We start from the raw sequence: 26,663 nt of genomic DNA on the forward strand, positions 1-26,663 counted from the left end.
GCATCATGGCAATGTAGTAGATTTGCTGACTAATATAATGTCTAATGTCTGTTGCTTGTTCATTTTCAATTAAGAAAGCCTCAGATGAATTAGTTGATCGCGAATCATATACCAGGTATATATGATTTTTTGTCGGTTTTCTTAATGGGTAACAGAAATCCTGAAAACAGTTTTCAACCATCAAAAATGTCTCAGGTGAAGTAGTGAACACACGTGAAACGTGTGGACGATCAGTTAGTTTTTGATGATCAAAACTGAAAACATGTGAAGTCTGGACGATCAGTTTTTTATGTTCAAAAATAATCTAAGATGAAGTACTGAACAGGTGTGAAGTGTGGACGATCAGTTTTCGAAAGTGAGCTGATAAAATGTCTTAAGCCTTGTGTTCGTATTAGTTCATTTTTTCGATGCGAAAAATTGTAAGCGAAGTTACGAACTGAAGCGTAATTGAGACGATCAAACATTGGAAGAATGGTGATGAAAAAGGATCGAATGTAGGCTGTTGAGAGTTGCAGGGCCCGTGCCGCCAAATAATAATGGTGCACGCTCATGTACTGGCATCACGACATCGGTTCGTTATACATTTACATAAAAATACGAACCACCAGAATATCAGACGTATTACGGTAATTAATGTTGCTGGTCTCGCGCTCGAGTGTTTTGTCAAGAAAATAATTGGCAACTTATCAAAACCCGTTCACGGCAACTCGAGTATCAATCAATTAACGGTTTATTTTGTACTCGACTAATCGTACAAGCTCTAACCGTATAATGGCTTTATTATTTTCAATATCGTCATGGTGATTATACGACAACGAACCGCGTCTGTGCCAAATTTGACGTTTTTATTCGTTCCAATGGGTAAGGCTAGAAAATGGATATACCTAATGTTTCTAATTTCGGCCGAGCTTAAAAGTTGATCCGGCCGCTGACAGTTGAGATAAATTTGAATATGCCGGTCATTTGCATATTGATTTTTCACGCGTGTCGCTATATTAGCTCTCCCCAACCCTCTTTTCCTAAACGGCCCGTTAGATGGCAAACATGCGCTCGAAATAATCTCTCTCCAGCGTCCTGCGGGAGGATAGAAAATTAACTTAAAAGAACATGCTGAAAAAATGAGACGTTTTACCTTGATAAGTTGTAATCTGGACGGGATGTCCTGCGATACAAAAGAAACGAATGCAAACGGATATTTTATTTTATTCACGAACGTTATTGGTAAAGCGATGTGCCATAACTCCCGGGTCAAGGAACATGTCTCAACCCGGTAGATGGCTGAACATTAAATTATAATGGTGTACAATTCACAACGTTATTATAGATTATGTATGACAAAAAATTTTTAGATTATTGTCTTAAGATTTGAATTATCATTTCATATTTATTTCAATAATTAAGTAATAAAAATGTCAAATCCACCTTAAAACCAAAGATGCAAAACTGCGAAAAAGTTTCTGACTCTGAATTTTCATTGCGGGTTTGACATTCTAGTTCCTAATTTGCGACATTTAATTCAATCTCAACTCTATTTCCAAAACGTAGCTTTCAAATGTTTAATGGTGCCCGCTTTTTTGTTTTCAGAATCAATAGTTAACAGTTACATAGAATGTATGGCTTATGCCAAAAGCCAACCGCTAAACAGATGGCGAGTTTGACGGTTAAGAAGAATGAAACAGCCGATATGATCAGAAATATTTAATGTTATTTCCAGGGGCATTTGAGAGACATTGTACAGAGAAATCTAGAAGAAAGATTACCCCACAACAGATTCTCAATAGTTTGCAAGAGAAAATTGCGAAGGGAACACGCGCTCCTCGTCTGAATCCGCCTCTGGGTTACCACAACATTTACCTAAAAACTGCAAATAATACCAACGATCTTTCATTTTCATCCGTAGAACTAAATTGCACCGAAATCATAAACTGTTCTTTAACCGATTTTCATATTCTTCTAGCTCCCGATGGCTGTGATCGACCGACCAGCATTCCGGTAAAAACCGCGGCTTCATCGTGTCGATAAAATGTTGCCTCCATTCGCGTTCGAATCGTATCAAACCTTCGTTTCTGGCGACGAACTCGACGACTTTTTTGCCGTGCGGCACGAAATCGTCGTTCGTCTCGTTCGGGTCGAGCTCGAGGACGGCTCCGAGCAGTTCGTCGTTGAGTTCGCGTACGTTACAGTAATCCTTCACCACTTTGCGTAACGCCGCTAGTCGCGGTTCGGGAATTTTGGCCGTACGGTTCAGCAACGCCTTCGCCGCGCTTTGCACCCGCACGATTTGCCGGTTTCGTTTGACCGACGTCTCCTCGGAGCCGACCGGCGCCGAACACCGGTCGGCCAGTCGCTGGCGCTCGATCGAGTCGTGAATACCGCTGCGGTGGTGGCACCGCACGCACATCAGCAGGACGTCGTGCGAACGGTGGCTTTTCATCACCGCCGGGAAGTATTTTCGATACTCGTGCGGAACGACGTTTTTGCGGATGTACGACTCGCCGTAGCCGCACACGACGCACACGTTCTCTTTAAAGTGGAGGTAGTAGTTGCGGTCGGACTGCGGTCGCCCGGACGGTTCGAACGTCAAGCGTACGACGAGCGGCTCGTCGTTCACTTTCACTCCTAAACCTGAAAAAGATGCGAAAACAAAATATAAAACCTCTTTCGTTGGGGCGAAAATTCTCTCCTTGTTTCCTACTATATTGATAGAATGGTTTTTGCACGTCCCGGAACAGTATGCATGGATTGAGGGATCAAAATCTGCGACCGTTTTTTGAAAGTGTGAAGATAAAATGTCTAATATCTGGTGTTTGTAGTTCATTTTAAATTGAAAATGTCTCAGGTGAAGTACTGAACACATGTGAAGTGTGGGCGATCAGTTTGTGAAAGTGCGCAGATGAAATGTCTAATGTCTAGTGTTTGAAGTTCATTTTCAATTAGAAATGTTTCAGGTGAAGCACTGAACACGTGTGAAGTATGGACGATCACGCATTGGAAGAAAAGTGATAAATTAACACATTTCTTAGGTCTAGGTTGAATACCAGCAGTGCCAAATTAAACAATGTTACCTTTTTGAATGTACCATTCGGCCTTCTTCAAATCGCACGTGCACAAAAGCTGTCCGTCGGGCGCTTGCAGCTGGCAGTTGTGATACAGCGGGTTCTGGCGCACCGAATAACCGGTCAGTTTTTTAACGCTCGTCTCGCCGCACGGAACAGGCTGCTGTTTACGAGAAACGTTGCGAGGAGAATTCGCTTCACTGGATGCCTTGTATTTCGAATCCAGAATACCTGAAAAAATAATTGAGCGACATACGATGAAAAATAAATTATTATATTATTGATACTATATTCAGACAAACAGTAATGCTTTTGTTTTGGACCCAATTTCATAGTTGTGAGTTAAGATTTCACTTGGAGTTAACTCATTCAAAATGAACTAATTTTAACTCAGAGTTTAAGGGTCCCGAAGATCGAACTTAGATAAATCTAGAAAATTTCACATAACATTACGCATAACCCCTGGCTTTTGAATGGAGGCAAATTTCCCATTCTTAAAGTTCTTCAAACGTTGACCCTAAACTACTCCACCTAGAGACTATACCGTATGTACGAAGCCTTGCCAGTATATGGGGGGATGACGCTATTGAAAGGTCCAATCACAAGGGGAATCTTACAGTTGTAATCTTATGGAAGGTCTACGACTCTGACTTTAAACTTTCTCGGACAAAAACTCGAATAATTTTTTTTTTGCCGACGGACAAAAACTCGAAATATTTTTTTTTTTTTCGTTTTCTAACTTATTTACCGATCCTAAACTCGCTAAACTCCTAAACTCGTACTAAGGTGGTCCAATATTGTCCGAGTAAGGTGAGGCTTACTGTACGAATTGTGAGAACCCGTGTAACCTACCTTGACAAGCGGCTTTTGCCGTATACGTAAATATCGCCTCTAACGTTTCGAGCTGCGCCATCGTCGTCGTTAACTTATTATGTTTTTTGTTCGCCAAATTCTCCAAGTTCAACTCGGTGAAAATGTCTACGGCGACCAGCGCGTCGTTGGCCGCGTATTCGATCTGCACCGGCGACAGAGAATCCGCTTCCCAATCGCCGCAACGCACCGACGAATCTTTATCGACGTCTTTACCGAGGATCAGTCGGCTTAGACCCTTCAGTCCGAGGCCGTTACCGTCGCGAAGTTCGGCCCGTATCCGCGGTCGATGCGCGCGACTACGCGCGGCCACGTTCCGCAAGTCGACGCAGCCGCGCGTCTCCAGCCCGTAGTCGGCGAGCAGCAGCTTGGCGTCGTCGAGAATTCCGACGCCGAATTTCAGGATCGTCCGATCGCGAAGCACGTCGACCAAACCGTCCGGAACGGAGTCGAGCTTACTGAGTCGTATCAGCGCGCAGAAGCCGGTCTGAGTGGCGAGTTGGAGCAGAGCGACCGGGCGACGGACACCGGCGCTACTTACCCATTCGCAGTCTAATCCCAGCACCGGTATCCGTTTTAGCTCGCTTAGGAGTTCGGCCTCGACGCCGTCGTCCCATTTCGAACGGGAATCGACGCAAACTACGGTCTCTTTTTTACGACGTAATTTACGCTTGAGAATTTTCTCTTTTCGTCGATTAGCGTCTAACAGTTTCCTTCTGTTGGTTATGAACCAAAACCCGAACGTACCGGCAGCTGCGGCGGCCACCAGCGCGGCTAAAGCCAGTTGAGTTGTTCGCTTCATTTTAGAAAGTTATACGTATATATCTATAAAATGGAATAACAATAAGTGAAGATAAGATAAAAAAAACCCACTATTTACAAATTAAAAGAAATCTAAAATCGAGAATTTATTTATTGAAACAATCTAAAATATAAGAACACGACGTTTCGATCTGACACTAGAGATCATCGTCAGCCTTGTTGTATAAAACATGTACAAATTGATACATGGCACACGAATACATGAAGCGATCTTGCAGTAAATGCGAAATCCCTGGGGAGTTGGGGGGCACCCTTGGGAAATTTGAAAAAATCAGGAAAAAGATCATTTAAATTCTGGGCATCATAGTGATTCTAGAACAAAATGGCCCGCAATAATTTGCCACTGTATATGTGTAACTTTCAGGTGATATACGTGGGAATGAGTAATTAATGGAATAAAGCAAACCGATCTTGGCCGACGGCACCTGATTATGACGAATAAATAAAAATTTGAATTCAAAATAATTATGATGAATAAATATGAATTTGAATTGATGAAGAGTCGTTCACGGCTTTCCCGAAATTCAATCAAATTTTGTTGACGACATAAAACAGGTGCCCGATCACTGAGCACTTACCTCGCCGGTTCGAGTACGAATTGATGCCGGTTCAGACAGATAAATATATTCTCTCGTTTAACACAAATCCCCACAGCACTTACAAGCCATTCAATTACCGAAAATGCAAAAAGCTTTTTAGACCGCAAAATTGCCTTCAATCTTTAGACCCAGATTGTGCTGCCATCTAGTGAGATTACATGATCATGGCCGGCAGTAGCTGGTGGCGCGAAGCTTTGAAAACGTCAGCTTTTTATCTTCAGCTGTTACCTACGATAGTTTTAGCCGTTTTGGTAGTAGTTGGTCACACTGAGGGAAACTGCGTGTATATACTGATTAATCATCGGTTATATAGTCAGTAGTCGACCATTTTGGGTTATGTAAGCCGTTGTATGTCATTGAAGGAAACTGCGCTGGCGCAACTGATGATGGTGGCGGTGACATGTTGATCGATCAAAACCTGGCAAATTTTCTTTTATTAACTATATATACATATAATTTATTCAAACATCAATTAAAGATTTACACGATAATAATAATACAAGTATGTTTTGGTACTAATTTTTCCCATTTACGATGGCAAATAACCGCGCGCGTATTTATTCTTTTAAGAATAATCTACACAAACAATAGGTAACATTGAAATGAAAGGTGGTTCTCGGTTATCCGTCAGCTCAATGGTGCATCATCGTCATCATCAGTATGCTTCATCATATCACCGGAGGCTGCATATCGATCGACGAATAGAACAGTATATACGCCGCGGATGACTGAAATCAAATATATCGCGTGTTTTGAATGGACGAATTGAATGAGGCAATTCAATTAAACTTTAAACTCAGCTGGGACGAGTTCGGAACCACCCCTCGGGCGACTTTCTGGCGCATAGCTTTCGACGCAAGTGTCATTCATCTGAATTGGACCATCGAAAGAATTTTCAATATTTTGGCATTAAAAATAAGACTGGCTAATTCCACCTAGACACCATCCTTCAGAAAAATTTAACTTACCTTCCACAAGGTTCAATCGTGACTTAATATGATAAAGGAATCAAACGATTTTTTCAATGAAAATCTCAACTGGAAAACTCATCGAAGTACACGAATTTTTAACCCTATTTCTTATATCACGCATCCTTTATTAAGCATTCAATAATCACCTTGATATCGGAGGTAGAAATCGGGTACACATCTTGGTCGTCGAACTTGAACCAACTTCTCGTGACCGGGTTTCGACAAAATGCAGTATCTGAAAACATATTCGATGTAGGCGCGTTTATTAGCCTAACGGAGTACATTTATTTTCAATATACAAATTAATTTTCAAACGAAGTGGTCCTTATATAAAAGCAATTTCCATTAGAAGAAGCTTGAAGTTTTTTAAGAATCAAGGAGTCGTAGGGACCCTGCTGGATAAGTTTGTTAGATGGGCTTTAGATCTGAGATGGTCTTAAACCTAAGCCATGACTGAAGAACCGCTATTATGGTGAAGGGATAGGGACATTTTGTATTTTATTCAGTTGATCAACAAAGCAAAACGAAGTCCGTATAAAAGAACGCTTTCGAAGTGCTCTCCGGTTCTTTCGCGAATTACTTACAGTGACCACCTTCCATTGTTCCGTAATGATTCTGAAATGAGAAAAAACGTGTAAACAGAAAACAATTAGCGAATCTATGAATTTCTAGAAATGAAAGAATGAAAAAGAAAAGAATCTTGGTCAAGCTAACAGACCCGAAAGCTTTATAGATGAACTGACGATGAAATTTCCAAAATGATCCAGCCGATTAGGAGAATCAAGGTATCATTTTTAAGCGTTATGAATTTCGGATGCAACCGTCAAATGTTTGGCGATAGAAGAACTATATACTTACAGAGACAGCGTATAAGTGATAGTCGGGTCTGATGCGATTTCCTCGAATGTAGCCGCGCATGTTCAGCCCGGTCAACGTAAAATCGACGCTCGTGTTCAACTTCTGGTGCCAGGAACCGTCGTACGAAAATCTACGCATAGAAATAGGTTAGAAAAATAGAAGAAAATTCAAACTGATGGCAAACTAACAACTACGATAAACTAGACACGGATCCAGACGTGGCCTTATTTTGAAATCCTAGTCCAGCAGACGTTATCACTCGTCCGATTGATTTGGACAAGAAAATTTGTTTTTTGTTTGATTGGTCCGATTTGGTCAACTTAACCAAATGTTTGAATCTATCATGTTTCAAAAACCTCTTTTGATTTTTTTCTTGAAAATTTACGGTTTTTCAATAGCAATAGGCCAAACAGGCTTGAAGTGTCGATGGATTCTACGAACCACTTTCTGACTTCTAGCACTTTTCTGGGCCCTTTATAGATTTGGCGAGGTGTGCTGTATTCTATCCTTATACTTCATTATCTTCCGGTCCTCAACTTTAGAATGGGTCAACTCGCTGAAATATTTACGGCGCAACGACACCGGCAAATTGAATACCTTTTCAAATGAATCAGTAAGATTATCGGCAACTTCCAGATGTCGATCTTTTTCACCGCTTCTCGTCGCACTTTACACCGCGGACAAAACCATTTACTGGCGCCCACCATCTTCTCTTCTTTCAGAAACAACTTCAAACAATCCTAGTTAAAAAAAATCTTCCTTTTTTAAGCGAATTTGAAAACTTAGAATCACTCGTTCTATAAGTGAATTAGAATTAGAAAAATCTGGAACGAATGTTAATTCCATTTCTGGCTATTTGCTTCTTATGCATTAAATGCAGTTCACAACTAATCAGAATGATGAACAGACCCACGAGGGCCTCAGATATCTAAAAATTCAAATTCATGTTCAGTGCGTCTATCTGCTGTTTGTAACCTTGAATAGATAATTACCATTCAGTTAAATATCATATTAAAATTCATTTTATTCATTTCATGAATCATTACATCTTTAAAATAGGCAAAGTACAGGGCACCTTGGAAATAACATTTTTCGGTTCCTGCCAAAGATTGAACAGATCGACTTAAAGCTTACCTGTAAGGAACACCGTGTGCTAGGGGGCAGTGGCAACGACAAATACATAAACGTTTCGAACGTCACTGACTTTTTGTGACATTTCAAACACTGGACGCTCGACCGAAACTGACCCTGCAATTATTGACAAAAATACACATTTACAAATGGTGCCTGCGGCAAATGAGATTTACAGTCCGTTACAACGCTGCCATGATCTTTTTAATGCCGCTGTTCACTTAACGCCACCATTTTTTTTTCAGAGAAAAATTAGCTCAAACTAACTCGATTTAATGGGAAAGCATGATAATGCAGGGGTGGATGTAGGAAATCCGGAAGGCCGTGGTCCAGAAGAAAGGAAAAGGCATTTCTTAAGTAAAGCAGCCAAGCCAATGGCCATAATGAGGTCCCACGTTCAATGTTATATATTTTATGTTAGGGACATGCAATGACAAATTCCAAGAGGATAAGTGTCAGAATCATAGTTTCTTTCTTGACGGCATGGACCCAGACCAACCTAAATTCACCTCTGTAATGCCATCTATTTCATAGGTCTCAACACTCAGAGGCATTATAAAGAACTTTTACTACAACAGTATTAAATCAGATGAAATAGAGACCGGTTTCCACTAATAATTCATTCTCCGCGGAGCACGCGCTGTATTCCATATTCACCTGGAACAACTCGACGATTATCGATTCGTTGAGCAATTTGTGAACTTTCCACGCGATGTCGGCAGCTCTGACGTCCGGGATGTTTTCGTTATCTTGCTGCGGTACTTGCGGCCGTTTTCTAATCTACGAAAGAGTTATCGTCGAAGGATTTATACTTAACATTTTTTTCGAATTTTTCCCCCAAAATTTTACACATGAAGCTAGGCTAAAAAATTGATGCCTTGCTTTTCATTTCTGCTGAACTTAAAAGTTGACCTAGCCGGCTGCCTATCTACCACGTACTTTAATTTTTCAAGACAAGCTAATAATAACAGACCTGGCAGTTGATTACAAATTTCATTGCTGTTTACAAAATGACCACCTGGCCCATTAGGAGAAACAAGGTATCATTTTTCTTTTAACCTAGGCGATTAAACACAATGTAGACAGATTGAAATAAAACTTCTTGAATTTCAACAAAGCTTGCGCATAGATTCTGACCTACACGTTTCAAGGCAAAATAAGGGGAACAAAATATTCTGATCCAAGACAATCTTATACTTGAATTTTCACGATTTTTCACATTTTTCACATTGATCTGATCCCTCCGTAAATGGTATGTATCGGATACTCACGATATTCATGTCTTCGTGAAGCCCGTCCAAGAGGAATATGAGAAACTCTTGTGAATCTTGTTGTTGATAACCGGCGAATACTGATTTGTGTTTACCAACGATCGACTGAAATATTGACAAGAGATATTCCTTACTCATTATATAGCAGAACCGTCTATAGCAGGGGCAGAGGGCTGTTCCCCCCCCCCCCCCAGGAATTTTGGAAAGTGCCCTTTTTGCAAAAATTCTTCTTATATCCAGTGTGTTATCCATAAGCTGTTATTCAAAAAGGCCTGCATTCTTCTTTTTTCTACATTAGCCCAATATATTTCAAAGCAATTATCAGCGTGGATATAGTATTGACATCCACTGATAGGGGCAGCAGATATTTTCCAAGGGGTAGCTGATAATCAGTATTGATAGAATATTGACATCCACTCTAGTAGGGGCAGCAGAGGTGGCTGATTTTCAGTAACAATAATAGACCCGGCAGTTGATTACAAATTTCATTGCTGTTTACAAAATGACCACCTGGCCCATTAGGAGAAACAAGGTATCATTTTTCTTTTAACCTAGGCGATTAAACACAACCTAGACAGATTGAAATAAAACTTCTTGAATTTCAATACAGCTTGCGCATAGATTCTGACCTACACGTTTCAACGCAAAATAAGGGGAACAAAATATTCTGATCCAAGACAATCTTATAATTGAATTTTCACGATTCTTCACATTTTTCACATTGATCCGATCCCTCTGTAAGTAAGGTGGGTATAAAAATCAAAGGGGAGGCCGCCCCTCTAAAACCTGTTGTGGAGAACACTGGATGACTGAAGCGGGTAATAAAAATTTCCAGAACTAAGGAATTCAAACACAAAATCTGTCCATGGTCTGTTGTTCATCAGTTTCCTATGGCAAAAAACCTTTCATAAGGCCTACCTTAAAATCTCTAGGTGAAAAATGTGAATATTTTCCCGACCACAGCGCCTTCACAACGGTGGCAAATTCTTTCGCTAATTCGCCCTGACAACCGAGAATGTTTTCACTGGAAAAAAAGATTTTTAGAGTATTTACAATCAGGTCCAAGATGCGGCAGAGTCTAGCGACACCGTCAGGTTCAAACAAAGCATCATCCAGGAGCAGTCACGCTAAGACGTCAGTCAGTCAAAAGACAGTTACCTACATATTTTCTAAATTAATCATTAAGCTATGAAATAAGAAAATGTATTCTCGATCGAATCTATACCCGGTAATTCATTTTGAAAAACAAAAACAACCAATTAAAATTTTGACTGGAAAGACATATTTCCCTGCACAAAATTCCCCGAGTGAATCAGAAAAATGGCTAGTTCTAAAATGCTACAATTTATTTCTATTTCTATGAATCACATTTGGATAAAGAAATGTGTGGTCAATAACATCCGTCGAATTCCCTGAATCTTCCCTGATTTTTTAGATCTTTCTTGATTCCAGGAGTTTTCAGGTCAGTAGCCACGACCCTGTGTTATATCTCACTATGAGTGTGACTTACCGGTTGATATGCTGTGAGTAATTACCGGACAGAAAATACGTCACTAACGGCGCCGTGTTGTTCAACGACTGGATGATCGAATTCATATAGCAGGTGTTTCCTAAATTACGCAGACCAGTTAAACCGCCTTCCTACGATGATAAACGAAATCAATCATATTCTTTGAAACTGAACTGATTTCGCGCGGATGGATTTTGTCCAGTTCAACTTCACCAACTTCTGAAGGGTGGTTTTCAATATCATCCCTATCTGGATAGGTTGGGCTACTACTAGGGCAGACGTGACTACCCGATACCTCTGATTGTAGAAATTTTCACAGTTCAATAGACGCTTCATCGAAAATGAACTAGAAGATGTATCGGTTTTTGAGAGTATCAGGTATTATGGTATTTTTGGCAGTAGTTGAGCTCTTAAAAAGAGCTAGGAACTACTTTCAAATAGTAATCAGTCAGATCTATCGTGATTAGCTTACGATCAGTAGATCAATGATGCCTTCAGGCACTTGGATTCTTGAATGTAGGGATCGAGGTTTTACTTTCTAGGCGGTTCCTATACTACGGTACTTACCACACTACCATACGTCGGTTGCATGTTGATCAGTTGATCGGCGTGAAAATTGTTCAAACTCGATCTGGAGAAAATACGTAAAAGCATTTTCACCGATTCAGTTAACGTAAGTACTTACAAAAGGAGTTCTACGCTATTATACCGATATGAGAGAAAGTTCAACAGGGGCGAATCTAGAAAAATTGAAAGGGGCCGGGGTCTGGGAGATAAGAAAAGGCAATTCTGGGATAAAGCAGCCAAGTCAAAGGCCTCTACTGGGGTTCCGCATGGTTCATTCAGCCATAGGTTTCAGATATTTTTGAGACAAATTAGATTAGGTTTTAACGATCTCTTTGTTGACAAGAATGTCCACCACAGTGGGAAGGTAGGGGCCGGACCCCCTATGACATCACCCCCTAGATCAGCCCGTTCATTGCAGGATATAGTTCCGCAGTTGTGAGTTCGAATTAATCAGTTCATTTTCAATGTTTTCATTCGAAACAGTCGAATTCAACTCGGAACTGCGGAGGCTCTACAGCGATACAATCTGAAGATGACGTTCATTCATTTATTTACCTATCGCTGGGTTTAGCGGATCTATCGACGGTCGGAACGGACGCCGTTTCGTCATCAGCCGCGAGGCGCGCTATGTTCGGCGATGAACTGGCGCGACGCATTCCCGATACCGTACCAGCACCAGCAGCAGCACCGGTACCAGCGGCCGGTTCGTCTTTTAGTTTTTCGTATCTGCTCGTGCCGACTGTACCAGATGGAGAACCTGAAAAGGACTGACTATTTAATAATTCATAGAATAGTAAAATCTGTCCTGATGTCGGAACTTCGCGTGGATATTGGTTCAACTTTATAGAGTGATATCTGAGTTTGATGATACGGGAGATTCCGCTCAAGTCGAATCTTTTGACAAAAGAGTGATATCTGAGTTGGAGGATGCAGTAGACCCCGCTCAAGTCGGGTCTTTTGACATAAGAGTGATATCTGAGTTGGAGGATGCAGTAGACTCCGCTCAAGTCTGATCTTTTGACTTGAGAGCGATATCTGCGCTGTAAGGTAAAGTAGACTCCGCTGAAGTCTGACCTTTTAACTAGAGAGCGATATCTGAGTTGTAAGGTACAGTAGACTCCGCTCAAGTCTGATCTTTTAACTAGAGAGCGATATCTGAGTTGTAAGGTACAATAGACTCCGCTCAAGTCTGATCTTCCTTATATTCTATAAAAATATGTTCCACTTCAATCCAAACTTTCCGTTTGACGTATATTTCAAGTTATTTCAACACCAAACTAATCGACTCAGTAACGTATAGCAGAAAGAGAGCATAAAACAGCAAAAAGCAATAAGAGAGATAGATTAATATTAGACTAATATTAGAAGCTGGTGAGGAGGGTGCTAACTACTGACCTGATCGTGTTTTTTTAACCGGCGGGTTCCAGTGCGTGGTTTGTGTGGCGTGATCGATATAGATATAACGTTTCGATTTGTGATCGTAAACTCGTTCCCAGCCGGACGGCAACTCGGTGCCGATCGCCGCTTTCCGACTGTCAACGGCGCTACCTAAAAATCAAACCCTCACGGTTGGTAATGAGGCTGTGAACTTATCTACGAACTGAAAGTTTTAAACGTTATAACGTATTCAACTTAGTATAGCTAGTTTCCACGATAGGAACGTGACTGTCTAATCTATTTGAAGCAAATAACCAGGGCTGGGTTTCATAGATGTGGAAGAAAAATAGTCCCTGGGAATACTTTGAAATTTGTCAGTTATAACCATAATGGTTTCTCATTGTTACTACGGTGGTTGTCACCCAGATTGAGGATTTACCCCTAGGGATAACTTTGATACTCAGTCTATGAAACCGGGCCCTGGGGTCCAGAGAGATACCATGCCCGCTAGGGAAGTGGTCTGACAATGCTTGAAAATCTTGAAAATATTCAACACCTCTGATGGACAGAAGCCGATGAAGCCTTAAAACTCAGCTCAGTCACATAGAACATCATCAAAATATTCACATAGATCCCGATATGAATTGAAATACTATATACAAACGTAAACCAAATATCAAGACTGTACATCAAACCGGTTTACAACTATCATACTTCTGTCATAAACGATTTGGACGCACACCAGAAAATCATTTGTATACCGTTTAAACAAAACAGTTGGGGGTAAATGGGCGTAAATTTGTAAATGTATTGAGTCAGTCGTACAAATGAGAACTAATGAGTTTATCAGTTTAGATAATGGTTTCGGGGAACTGCCGACGACGAAGCGGATTAATCGAAAACAATGAACAAAACGTTTGTTTACGTCTACAGTCCGGCGGGCGAATTCGTTTGGATTTGCAACGCGTACGTTTTACCCGCGCTGATCGTAATCGGCGTCGCGTTCAACTCGGTGGTCGTCGCCGTATTTCGAAAACTAAAAACTAAAAATCGCTGCTTCGACCTACTGAAATACCTCGCCGTCGTCGACGTCGCGTTTTTGCTGGCGGGCTTCGTCACGTACCCGGTACGTTATTACGTGCACTACGCGCGATACGGCTCGACGATCAAGATATTGACGAACGGCCGAATCTATCCGATAAGCATAAACATTTGGGGTAGCATGTTCACGAAATCGTTTCTGCTGTTTCGCAATTTTCTAACGGTCGTCGTTCAGTGCGAACGACTGGTCGCGATCGTCTTTCCGTTACGCGTGAAACGCGGTTTCAAGCCGGTCGTCGTCGTTACGGGTATACTATCGATAGCGATAGGAACGTATTATCCGATAACGCTGAGGGTAAAAAAGACGAGCTCGTTTAGGGAATTCCGATTCGTTCATTACAGGTCTCACATTCCGGCGAACTATAAACAAATCTATCACGTCATGAACACGTACGTCGACCCGATCATCCGCGTAATCGTTTCGAATATTCTAGTTTTCGCGGCGAACGTCGCCCTCATCGTCGTCTTATACGTGAAGAGTAAGCGGCGCAAAGCTCTATCGGCGTCCGAAATCGCGCCGTCGAAAAATCATCAAACGAAAGCCACTAAAATGGTGCTTACGATGAGCGCGATGTTCACCGTTCTAGAATTTCCCGGTTTTCTCGGCAAATTCGGAAAATACGCGTCTTATAAGACGATCGTATATCAGATCTACGGCGTTTCGACGGTCGTCAATTCGTGCGCGAATTTCGTTCTTTACACAATCGTAAACAAACAGTTTCGAAAAACGATGTTTCATCTATTGAAAATCGCTTAAGACTTTCAGCGCAACAACCGTGGGACAGGATCGAGATTCAAATAAGATCCGCTCAACTTCGGAACTGGACCAGAATCGAATTAAACCCGCACAACTGTATAGCTGGATTCAGAGTCAAATTCAATCCGCACAACTGTGGAACTGGACCGGAGTCAAATAACGCCTGCACAACCGTGGAATCGTGACTTACTAATATACGTATCACGAATTTCAATGAAAACTGGCAATCATAGCTACAGACAACGAAGCTGCCGATCTTGAAATACCGGTCAAAAAGTGGCAGTGCGGCCATCTCATGTCCGATCGGCCCGATCTTTTTTCTTATGTACGTACGTATGAAGCATCTAGATAATTCATCGAAGCGTCTTCGAGATTTTTCTTGAAAACTTAGAGAATGCGAAAAAACAGATTTAGGCGAACGACAATGGCTGCCAGTCGGCCATCTTGATCCGCACCGGGCCAGTTTTTGGGCTGAATATGTGTCTAGGGTAGATACGTGTTTAAAACAAATATCAAAACGATCCACTGAAATGTCTTCGAAACTTCCCAAAATAACTGGATTCCGTCTACGGACGAAACGACGGATGAAAAGTGAACGCAATAGCCCGCTGGGACTATAGTCGCGAGTGGGCTAAACACTTCAATTACATAGTAAATCTAATACCAGTATATAGCAGATTGACTCTTTTTAAAACAAAATCCTATATCGGCATTACTTCATAGTTTTGGGTTTTTCACGACCGGTATACACAGAGTCTACATTTTGATTAGCTCTACTTAGAATTAACCTTCGCTACAAACTAGAACCTAAAAGTGCTATAAGCCATATGATTACTGAGTAAGGCGTCTTTCGTTGGTTCTCTATGACAAAGTGAAGCTGCTGAAATGCGAAAGTGCTGGTGAAGCCATAGTGTACGCAGCGTCCGAATGGCCAAATTTGGCCAGCGTCAAAACGCTTAATAACGACAATTCCGCACTCATTCGTAAGTCAAAGGCTAAGCAAGTAGGCCTACATGATGAATAGCCTTTGCGCTGAGATCTACGTATATATATATATATATATATCTAACCATTTCTTTCATACCTGGCTGATCCTGATTGTTCGGCGTTTGCGAATTATCCGAATCGCGTTTTTGCTCTTTCAGGGACAATTCTTCCGCCGCCTTTCTGATCTCTTCGTGTTTATCCTGTCGAATACGAAAAGATTCGTGTTACCACTACCGGTAAAAGATCAAATTTCATAGCACAGCATTTCTTTTAACCATTTCAGTGCGTCTACACCGCAGTGCGGTGTACGAATCAGTGATGGATTTTGCTAGTACACTGCACTCCGGTGTATTGATTTAATTAGTAATTACTAATTATCTCTCTTGAAAGATGGCAGCACCTGTCAAACATAGTGAAATATTTGTAACTAACGATACACTGCACCGCGGTGTAGACGCACTATAATGCTATTCCCGTTATTAAACACTTTTAGGGTGGAATTTTTCAGAATTTTCAAATTATCTTCAGCACTATAGGGTATTAATTAGCCAGCACTGAAAGGGTTAAGTAAATGTCAGCTTAAGATATGGCTATTTATTCCTCTAGTTTTAGAGGCAACGGCTCAAACAGATTTGCGTACAACAAAGACATATTTTTTTTAGATTTTTTACATTTGAAAATTAGTTTCAATAGACAGTTGTTTTCATAAGTAATGATAGTTTAATGATACTAACATGCGTGGCTACGGCTGAGTCTAACGACGTTGGTTCGGTAGGTGAGTGTCCGGGCGTTAGAGCAGCGACATCCGCGCCGGAGGACGTTGACGGACCCTTTTGAAAAACATAACCAAAATAGGCTACATAACTATTATATATATATCTCAAATCTATATAGACAAGATACAAGATATTGCGAAAAGTACATACAAGATATTACCTATCGAATGCATGGCTACAACATTTCAAAATATGACTATATGGCTGATAGACTGATGTTGATAATAATAATAATAATAATAATAATAATAATAGTGATAATAATATCAGGCTATTCCACGAAAATCCAGGTCCGATATAAAGTACAATCTCAGTATTCAGAGTTTATAAGCAAAGCCCACAGTTCATGGTCTGATGATTTATTCTGACAATTCAATTAAACTTCATCATCAGAGAAATGGAAAAGAAAAAGAAAATATCTTTTCATTTCTCCGCTGATGAACGTAAGTCAAAACTTCGAAATTGCCAAATTAAACTGTTAAATGACGCCATATACCTTCCATGATTCAATCAATTCGATGCATTTCATTCCTACCTTGTCCTTGTTGGCGGCGGCGTCTTCCGGTTTTAATTCTCTCAGTTTGTTCACCTCTTCTTGTTGTTTCTTTTTCGCCTTTTCTTCCTCTTTAACCGCTTCAATTTCAGCATTTCTGAATAAACAGACATCGATTCGTGTCAAATGGTTTTTTTTTCGTAAGTTTGAATTTCCATAAAAACCACCCGAGAAAATTAGGACGACTTTCAAGCTCGAAGAAAAACCCAACATTACGCTGAACACTAAAAGATAGATACTTCGACTGAAAAACATAATGGTGCTGGATCTTATAATAGTTGTATAGGTAACTATTCTACTATTCTACTATTCTACTCCCCTATTCTACTATCCTTATATTTCTTTTAGAATAGTAAACTATTATGCTAATCTACCCGAAATTAAAACTTTAAAAACTTTCATTTTCAGCTTTGAAAATGGTCCATCGCGTTTACTGAGTTATTTTGGGTTTTTTCGCTTCGAGACAATCGGACGAGTTACTCGTCTGCGGACACCGACCTTCGAGCTGTTTCGTCTTCGGCCAGTTTTCGTTGCAGTTCGTAGCTGTTTTTCTGCGTCGCTATCAGATCGCTGATTCGTTTTTTCTCACGCATCAACGAAGCGAGGTCTTTTTCCTCTTGCTGTCGCAACGTCTACGAAAACAAAAAAATACGAAAGCGTGTAAACGACGCCTAGTTTTACTACGAAATGTATCCTCCGGTTCTAGGTCCTGTTCCACAGTTTCCTGAGTAAAAGATTTGTCAAATGCGAACTCGTTGAAATTGAACTAATTTCAACTCGAGAGAGTTAACTCTAACTGTGGAACCAGATCCTGGACCTAGTTGTACAGTTCGTTGTTAGATTTCACTCAAAGTCAAATTTCAACTGATTTCAAATTTCAACTTTCTGGCTGATTGTTCCAGGAAAGTTACCATTGGAAAGCAAGTTACATCCCAGAATGAAGATACGTGAAGCGTAGTTGTAACTCTTCATAATGACCGCAGGATGTTCTACTTTTATGGTCTGCCTAAGTTCATTTAAACAAGGCCCGTTATTCTTAGACCGGGGGTATATAAGGAACTCAATGTTTCCAATGAATCCAGATTTTCCCATGTATTCAACACTTCCTTCATCTAAGGGCCATTTTCATCTCTTCAAATCAGTCTTCCACCCTAAACTCACCTGAAGTTTCTCCATTTTTTCCTGTTCGTTTTTCAGCTGGTCGAGTCTGATCTTTTGTTCGGCGATCACTTTATCGTTCTCTTTCATATATTCGGACAATTCGAGTTGTTTATCGCGTTTCAGTTTGTTCAGCGTTTGAATGTCGTTCGCTATTTTTTCGGCGCGGATCAGTATTTTCGATTTCGGCGGCGCCGATATTTCCGAATTTTCAATACCTGAAACACGATGTTTACAACGTATTTCAATGCGGATGGAGTTAATCGTAACGTCAGGATTATCAAAGCCAGGACTTTGTAAACCTTGGCCTTGTTTGACATAAGAAAATTATGCTTAGCCTTATAGTTTTAGTAAAATTCAGATAAGTTGAACGAAGACTTTCTCATTCTCAATAACTTCAACGATTCAGCGATTAGTTATTAATTATAATGTCACTCATCATTTATTCGTAATTACTCTTCTCACTCAGTTCTCCGTAATTAGTGTCAGTCTACCTATAAATACTGTTGTTTTCCATTGACTATACTCATTCACCTGATGAAGGTTCTATGCACTAGTAGCGAAAGCTTGTGCGTCAAATAAATAGTTAACCTAAAATAGTACTACTCATCTCGTTACTTATTTCAACGATTCAGTAAAATTATGATTAGTTACTAATATCGACCTTTCCATTCTCAATAACTTCAACCATTCATTAAAATTATGATTATTTACTAATAACAACCTTTTCATTCTCAATAACTTCAACCATTCATTAAAATTATGATTAGTTACTAATGACGACCTTCTCATTATCAATAACTTCAACCATTCATTAAAATTATGATTAGTTACTAATGATAACCTTCTCATTCTCAATAACTTCAACCATTTATTAAAATTATGATTAGTTACTAATGACGACCTTCTCATTATCAATAACTTCAACGATTCAGTAAAATTACGATTAGTTTAACTAATGAAGACCTTCCCGTACTCAATAACTTACGCGATGGTTTGTTTGAGCGATCAATTTTCGGAATAGACGGCGTCGAGTCGTTTTGGATAAATTTCTCCAAGTCGACTTCGTCCATCGTTTTTTCAGCCGTTGTCTCTTCATCCTTGAGATCAGAGAAAAACAAACTTCAACAAACTTCAAACCCTTGGAATAAATCATCCACAATGTAGACAAGCCGTTTTATCCCTATAGTCCATTTATTAATGGACAAGACTTTGCGAATCCTTCTTATCGGTACAGAACTGGTGTATTGAATATTTCATATTCGATTTTAGTGGTCAAAGAGCAAAGAGCAAAATTAGGAGCAAAAAAAACGCACCCCGAAAAGAAAGCAAAATATCCCAGAAAAACAGGTCTCACCCGATCGTAAATGCACTACAGGCAATGCGTACGCGTGCAGTTTAGTTTGATTTATCTTACTCGGCAAAAAGACATTAGCATAAAGCGCAGAAAACGTTTTACACTAGCTTGTAAGATTTGTACAACACCCTATATGAACACGTTATATGTTGTATATAATAATTTCTTGAATATGACTTAAGGACCGAAAATTCGGAGTCAAAATTTTCCAAATTTTTGGAAATTTTTTCTTTGTTTCTTTTTGGAGTTCGATAAAACATCAAAAACTTACGACGTGGCGATTCGACATTTTCGGCTTCAAATTACGATCGACATGCGGAAACAAAGAAACGTTCGGTTTCGCGCCGTGAGTGGATACGCCGCCGCCGCCGCTGCTGTTGTTAAGATGAGACGCGTCGTCGCCGTTAAACGGTGTTTGCGGAGTCTCGATGAAAGCGTTGTCGAGTGTTTCGATAGACGTGTTACTATCGTCGTTATTCGTCTTCGGGGTAAAAGTCGCCTCCAGATCCGGATAATCCAAGTCAACTGTAAGTGAAAGAAACGAATATCATCCCACACTGCACTTATACAACGCGGCAGCAATGGTTGCTGTGTACGAACCAGGAGGTATCGATCACCGACTCAGCCTAGAAATACCCCCTTCAACTTGGAAATATCTCCTTCAAGCATGGCACCGTCCTCATTGGTACCCTTCATTTCAGAGATATGAAGCCTGAATGATCAGTTTTTTTGCAAGCAGGCGGATAAAATGTCTAATGTGAGGTGTTTGTACTTAATTTTCAATTAATGACTCAGGTGAAGCACTGAACACATTTGACGAGTGGACGATCAGTTTTTGAAAGCGCACTGATGAATTGTCTGATGTCTGCTGTTTGTAGTTCATTTTCAATTAGAAATGTCTCCGGTGAAGCACTGAACACATGTGAAGTGTGGACGATCAGTTTTTGAAAGTGTGCTGATAAAATGTCTAATGTCCAGTGTGTGTAGTTTATTTTCAATTAAAAATGTCTCCGGTGAAGCACTGAACACATGTGAAGTGTGGATGATCAGTTTTTGAAAGTGATCTGATAAAATGTCTAATGTCTGTCGTTTGTAGTTCATTTTCAATTAAAAATGTCTCAGATGAAGCACTGAATACATAAGGACAATCGAAAGGTGATAATGTATTGAATTTGCGAGGGGTGCAGCGGGATCCAGGCTACAGATTGACACCCTGCGTACATATACATAGACGAAACATACCTAATGATAGAATAGGTGACGCCGGTCCCGTGTTGAAAGTCGGTTTCTGTACGTCGGGATTCGTAGACATCGTCGGGTAGAACAGTAACCACGCCTCATAACCACCGTCGAGGATTAACGGCTCTTTCTTCAATCTCACCTTCGAATCCCACTGAAAATAACAGCAATTCATTTAACAATAAGATCATAACTCTATTTGAATTGAATCCCATCGGTTTTCGTCAACTAGCTGTTAGATCGATGAACTCTGGTGGAATTTTCACATCTTCCACATTCTAACAATTGGCTTTTTTGCGTTTTTTAACAACAGATATATTAGAATTTTTCACTTTCTCATGAGTTTTCACAATTTCCTAAGCGTACATTCACTTTTCACAATTGTTCACAATCTTTCCATGTTATCAATGCGGTCAATAGTATAATCCAAATTCCTCGAGTTTTCCACATTTTTCTTTTTCGAAATTTGTCAAATTCCCCGAGTTATCTCGATTATTGGATTCCCTGAGTTTTCCAATTCAGTGGCCACCCTTAAACAATTCGCTCATTTCAGGTTTTTCACATGAAAATATCAGGATTTCCCACATTTTTTAACAACAATCCTCACCTTGTAGAGCGCGTCCTTCAACGACTGCAGAGTTACGCCCACTTTCAGACTGTCGATCGTACTCGACCAATCGAACAGCACGATATAGTCAGCTGACTCGCGTTCGTTCCACAGAGATTTCGACGGTTTCGGCATCGACTGTTCGATGTATTTCACCGTCGTGCTTGATTTGGAAAAAAATAATAAACAGACGTGAAAACAAACTCTACTTCCAATTTCAAAGAAAGAGAAAATCTTAAATTTGCTGCATCGCTTTCATATCCCAACTCCTCCTAAATCAGTACTGTTTAGCCGGCCGCCTTTTGCCTTCGATCACGGCTACTAACTGCAACACTCTAATTCGAAATCGATTTCCAACCGCCTAATTGGGTTTAAAAAATCCTGGTCCTAACTGTACCGATTTAGGCATAGTCTACTGTTAAACTACAAACTAGACAAAAATTGCCTATTTCTCAAAATTAAAGCAGTTTTTTGGGGCACTTCGTTAATACGAGTTGCAAGCAGCTTTTAAAAACTTTTTCTCTTTTTCCGTTCGAGAAGTTTTCACGGAATCAACGAGTCTAAGGGACCCCCGGTCTGGAGTTGAGAAACTCTTACCCGGGTGGTATGATATCGGCGGGAACGTTGATGCACGAGTGATGATTCATGCGAGACAGTTGATATTGGTCGGTCGATCGCGTGTCGATGATCACCACTTTCGAGCTGTTATCGATCAGTAGTTTGTAGAGTTGTTTAGCGGTTATCGCGCCGGGCGGTACGTCATCTGAAAACGTTAGAATGATAATCATTTCCCTGACTATTCCCCGATGTGTACCGACAGATCAGTCATTCCTGGATATGAGGAGTTTTCGAGGAGTTTTAACCCTTTCAGTGCTGGCTAATTAATACCCTATAGTGCTGAAGATAATTTGAAAATTCTGAAAAATTCCACCCTAGTGTGTTGAATAATGGGAATAGCACTATAGTGCCTCTACACCGCGGCGCAGTGTATCGTTAGTTACTAATATTTCACTATGTTTGTCAGGTGCTGCCATCTTTCAAGAGAGATAATTAGTAATTACTAATTAAATCAATACACCACAGTGCGGTGTACTAGCAAAATCCATCACTGATTTGTACACCGGTGTAGACGCACTGAAAGGGTTAAGTAGAAAATTTCGAGGAAGTGTCTGCATCACTTTCATATCCTGATGATTGCAGAAGACTCCTCCTAAATCGGTACTGTTTATCTCAGAACATTCGGTGGTTTTTCAAGCAAATTTTTATCCTATACACTACCTAACCTCGGTTACTAATTCGGTAACCGCCTAATTGGGTAAAAAAGAATCCAGGTCACAACTATACCGATTTAGACGTAGTCTACTGTACAACTACTAACATTTATAATTTTGCCTAATTCTCAAAATTGAAGCAGTTTTGGGCATTTCGCTCAAATCAAAGGAGTTTCAGACGTATTTCCTTTAAGAAGGAGTTTTTAAGGAATTAAGGAGTCGTAGGCAACCTGTCCAGACTGATCAGCTTAGAATCTAATCAATTAACACAGTCGAATACATAAGACATTAACAGAGACCGTTTGATTTTCTATTTTTATATCCAGCAATCTCAACAAATTTCCCGACTTTTCCCCGATTTTAAAGCTTCGTCACAAAATTCTCCACACAAGAAGCCACCCTGAAAATACGTCGATCTCTTACCTCCGACTTTTTTATCCTTTTCGGTAACTTTATTGACGTCGGCGTCGTCCGAGTCTTCGTCGTCGTCCGATAGTTCGAATCGTCGATTCGCGTCGTCGTCGTTCGACTTGGCTTGAAATTTCTTAGCGACCTCGATCGCTTCCCTCTCGTCGTACCTGAAAATTCACCCATACGCCTGTCAGTTTAGCAGCTTAGGAAATTTATAACCGGGGCCTATCGACAATTTCATAAGTCACTACCTCCCTTTAGGGTGTATCTGTTGACCCTGATGTTCAATTATTAAACTTAGAATAAAACCTCGTTGAAAAACTTGCGGAAACTCATAACGACGAACTTCAGAGAACCTGAAAATTACGGGTTGGCGCCACTTTCCTCCAATGTACAAATTCCCTGTTTTTCCTGATATTTCCGTGTTATAACAGAAAATTCCCCGAGTAAATCTGAGCGATTTCTTGGTTTGAAATGTAATGATTTATTCATTTGTTTATATTTAAGAATCGCGTATTGATTAAGAAACGCGCCGTCGATAGCATTATCAAATTCCCAACAGAGTTTTCCAGGTTTTTGGTAAAATTTATCGAATACAACGAATTTCAAGATTCCCTGAGTTTTTCAAGTTAGTAGCACCACTCTGAATCAAGACCCCATTCCCTTCACTATCGAATGTAATGAGTCCCTGCGCAATTATTACCACCCACCACCCCCCCCCCCCCCCGAGCGGCCTACCTTTCTTTAAGACTCTTCGAAAGTATCTCCGCCTCGTTGATGGCTTTGATCAAGTTCGCCGTGCCGATCAGTTCGCGGTAGAACTTCTCGTTTTTACGATAATCGCTCGTTTTCTTCACGCACGCGATGATGTTGAAGAACTTCATGTACAACACGTACGCCTTTTCCTCGTCGGTTTCGACGGCGTGATCTTCGGCGCTACGGAATACCTGCCGACGAAAAAATCATAATCATCCATCAATAGCGTGATCCCTACGAGTCGGAGTTTCTTAATCTTAACATTTTCGCAGACTGGTCTGTACAGATCTGTCAGAGTTTTCTGAACCCTTTCAGTGCGTATACACCGCAGTGCGGTGTATGAATCGGTAATGGATTTTGCTAGTACACCGCATTGCGGTGTATTGATGTTATTAGTAATTAGTAATTATCTCTATTGAAAGATGGCAGCACCTGTCAAACATAGTGAAACACTAGTAACTTACGATACACCGCACCGTGGTGTATACGCACTATATTGGTATTCCCGTTGTTCAACACACTAGGGTGGAATTTTTCAAAATTTTCAAATTATCTCCAGCACTATAGGGTATTAATCAGTCAGCACTGAAAGGGTTAAGGCTTTTACTTTTTTTTGCAGACTGGTCCATACAGTCAGTTTTCTTAACGCTTTAACTTTTTTCGCTGCGTATGAAAGGCTCATTCACCATCATGTATAGGATACAACTGGTCAACGCACATCGTTATAACTCTATGTATGCACACCAGACTCAGATTTTTTTGAAAGATTGCGAAACTTAAGCTATTTGGTTTCAGTTGGTTGGCTGGCTGTTCATCCACACTACATATCTGTTCAGCACTTCATTTGAGACATTATAAATTGAAAATGAACTACAAACATCAAACATTAGAAATTTTATCAGCAAACTTTCAAAAACTGATTGTTCAAACTTCATATGTGTCCAGTACTTCAACCCAGACATTCCTGATTGAAAATGAACTACAAACACCAGACATTAGACATTTTATAAGCACACTTTTAAAAAGCGATCGCTTCGGTCATCCAGGCTGAGGATCCAGGTTGATATCCACCAGATCTGTTTTTATGTCTTTCGCATGATCATTTTTATTAATTACCTTCTCAGCGGATTTAACGTAAATTTTCGCGTTTAGGACTTTCTGTTTGAATTCCGCTAATTTGTTCAGTTCGCCCAAACTGTTCGCCAGATACAGGTCTTTCTTTCCCGGCCTTCTTTTCAATTCGGAAGTCATTTTGAAAATCGCTGGGGCTTGTCTGAGTCTGCTCACTCTTTCTTGCTTCTTTAATTATCGATGGTCTGAGAAATAAAAATCAGTTATTTTCAGCAAATAATCGAACTTTTGTAGGCCCCTAAAAATTTCAAAATCTTGGTGATATCTTGGCTGGGTAGGACCTGGGCCAGCTGAAGCTCAAAAGTGGTAAATCAGTGTTTTAATATATTTAAAGATCTAGCCAGGCCAACTGTAGGCCAACTGTCCTGATGCTTGAGAGGAAAGAGCCTTCAAGTTCAAAAAAAAGAAAGGCAAAAACAGAAAATTGTCCAAACGGACTTCTTTCTATCTCTCGACGGACACGACACCGCTTGAACTTCATTTTTTCGACTCAGTCTCACTCTCAGACTCTCAAGTTTGACAGTTCTTGATTGAATTTGATTGATTTTGATTGAAGGGGACAGTTTTGAATCGGATCAAGACATCTGCTTTCCTCACCGATTGAATTCGTGAAAATTAGTTTTCCGTACTTCAATTCATTGCTCGTCTACGTGACGAACTTCATGTGACATTTTGGCGGTTAGAAAAATCCATAAAAATCACGAAAAATGAAAATATCTTTTTTTCATTTCCGGGTTAACGGCGCCATCTATCGCTTGTGCAACTAACTAAACTAAAATGTGGGTTCGAATCCCGGCAACGTCTAGCGATATTATCAAATACATCTTATTATATTTTCGAATGTTTTCTATTCCTATGTTATCCATTATAAATGTAGGTCCACTTTTGTACTGTTTCTCCTGTGTTTTGATGTTGATATTTTATTGCATACATCATTTTCTATAACCTTATATATTATATGGAGCAATAAGACTTAAGTTCAAGTTCATCTAATTACAAATCATATCGAAGTACCAGGTACCGGGTATATATAATCAGGGAGGTGATACCTCCCTGATATAATCAAGTATAATATCATTCAGATTGTTTATAACTGCCCCTGATTACTGGAAAGCGCTTGTTTTCCAAATTACAGCAGGATCTTCTAACGACTTGGCGATTGTCCCCTCAGCGCTTCCATTCCATTCAATTTCCCCTTAGTCAGACGGGGAAAATATTCAAGGGTACGGAAGCCCACATTGCGCAGTCACGGGTGAGGCGAGCCGGTTAGCAGAAATGAATTACCATTTGTGTTGGGACACAGATAATCCATCAGTGTGTGACAAGCGCAGGTGGAATATGAAGTGATGAACAAACAAGCACTAATGTCAACAACAGTTTAAATGCATCGTCATCAGTTCTAAAACATCTGTTACGAGTAATCTCCTAATCGCTTTTCGTTGCACGCGACTCCCTCTCTAATCCACATCATTCACACGAATAGCTTTCACACTAGCTTCTGCAGGCAGGCCTATAGGCTTCGTCATA

The 26,663-nt window shown here is 40.3% G+C and overlaps 2 protein-coding genes across 5 annotated transcripts; both read right to left on the reverse strand.

The window, feature by feature from the left end:
- Window positions 1–1,415: 1,415 nt before the first annotated feature.
- Window positions 1,416–5,477, reverse strand: LOC141914042 (exonuclease 3'-5' domain-containing protein 2-like). The gene is made up of 4 exons (XM_074805303.1): window positions 5,327–5,477; window positions 3,909–4,751; window positions 3,066–3,287; window positions 1,416–2,625 (listed from the first exon to the last, which is right to left on the reverse strand). Exons 2-4 carry the CDS (start codon window positions 4,726–4,728, stop codon window positions 1,919–1,921), a joined length of 1,749 nt encoding a protein of 582 aa, XP_074661404.1. The 5' UTR covers window positions 4,729–4,751; window positions 5,327–5,477; the 3' UTR covers window positions 1,416–1,918.
- A 342-nt stretch (window positions 5,478–5,819) lies between these two features.
- On the reverse strand, window positions 5,820–25,870 carry LOC141913824 (ubiquitin carboxyl-terminal hydrolase 8-like). 4 transcript variants are annotated; one of them, XM_074804989.1, is made up of 27 exons: window positions 25,734–25,870; window positions 25,122–25,321; window positions 23,988–24,196; window positions 23,262–23,416; window positions 22,165–22,330; window positions 21,568–21,730; window positions 20,964–21,114; window positions 19,993–20,246; window positions 19,353–19,464; window positions 18,368–18,582; window positions 17,705–17,838; window positions 17,194–17,303; window positions 16,612–16,706; window positions 15,975–16,077; window positions 13,051–13,203; window positions 12,211–12,412; window positions 11,656–11,719; window positions 11,089–11,219; window positions 10,497–10,602; window positions 9,579–9,683; window positions 8,965–9,087; window positions 8,311–8,424; window positions 7,774–7,916; window positions 7,177–7,306; window positions 6,903–6,933; window positions 6,465–6,553; window positions 5,820–6,075 (listed from the first exon to the last, which is right to left on the reverse strand). In XM_074804989.1, exons 2-27 carry the CDS (start codon window positions 25,254–25,256, stop codon window positions 6,016–6,018), a joined length of 3,453 nt encoding a protein of 1,150 aa, XP_074661090.1. In that variant the 5' UTR covers window positions 25,257–25,321; window positions 25,734–25,870; the 3' UTR covers window positions 5,820–6,015. The 4 variants fall into 4 exon arrangements, with proteins under 4 accessions (XP_074661090.1, XP_074661089.1, XP_074661091.1 ...); XM_074804988.1 differs by having other exon boundaries at window positions 16,612–16,707; window positions 17,189–17,303; XM_074804990.1 differs by lacking the exon at window positions 13,051–13,203 and having other exon boundaries at window positions 16,612–16,707; window positions 17,189–17,303.
- Window positions 25,871–26,663: the final 793 nt, after the last annotated feature.

Source organism: Tubulanus polymorphus, chromosome 12 (assembly GCF_964204645.1).
Source record: "Tubulanus polymorphus chromosome 12, tnTubPoly1.2, whole genome shotgun sequence".
Classification (NCBI taxonomy): Eukaryota; Metazoa; Nemertea; class Palaeonemertea; order Tubulaniformes; family Tubulanidae; genus Tubulanus; species Tubulanus polymorphus.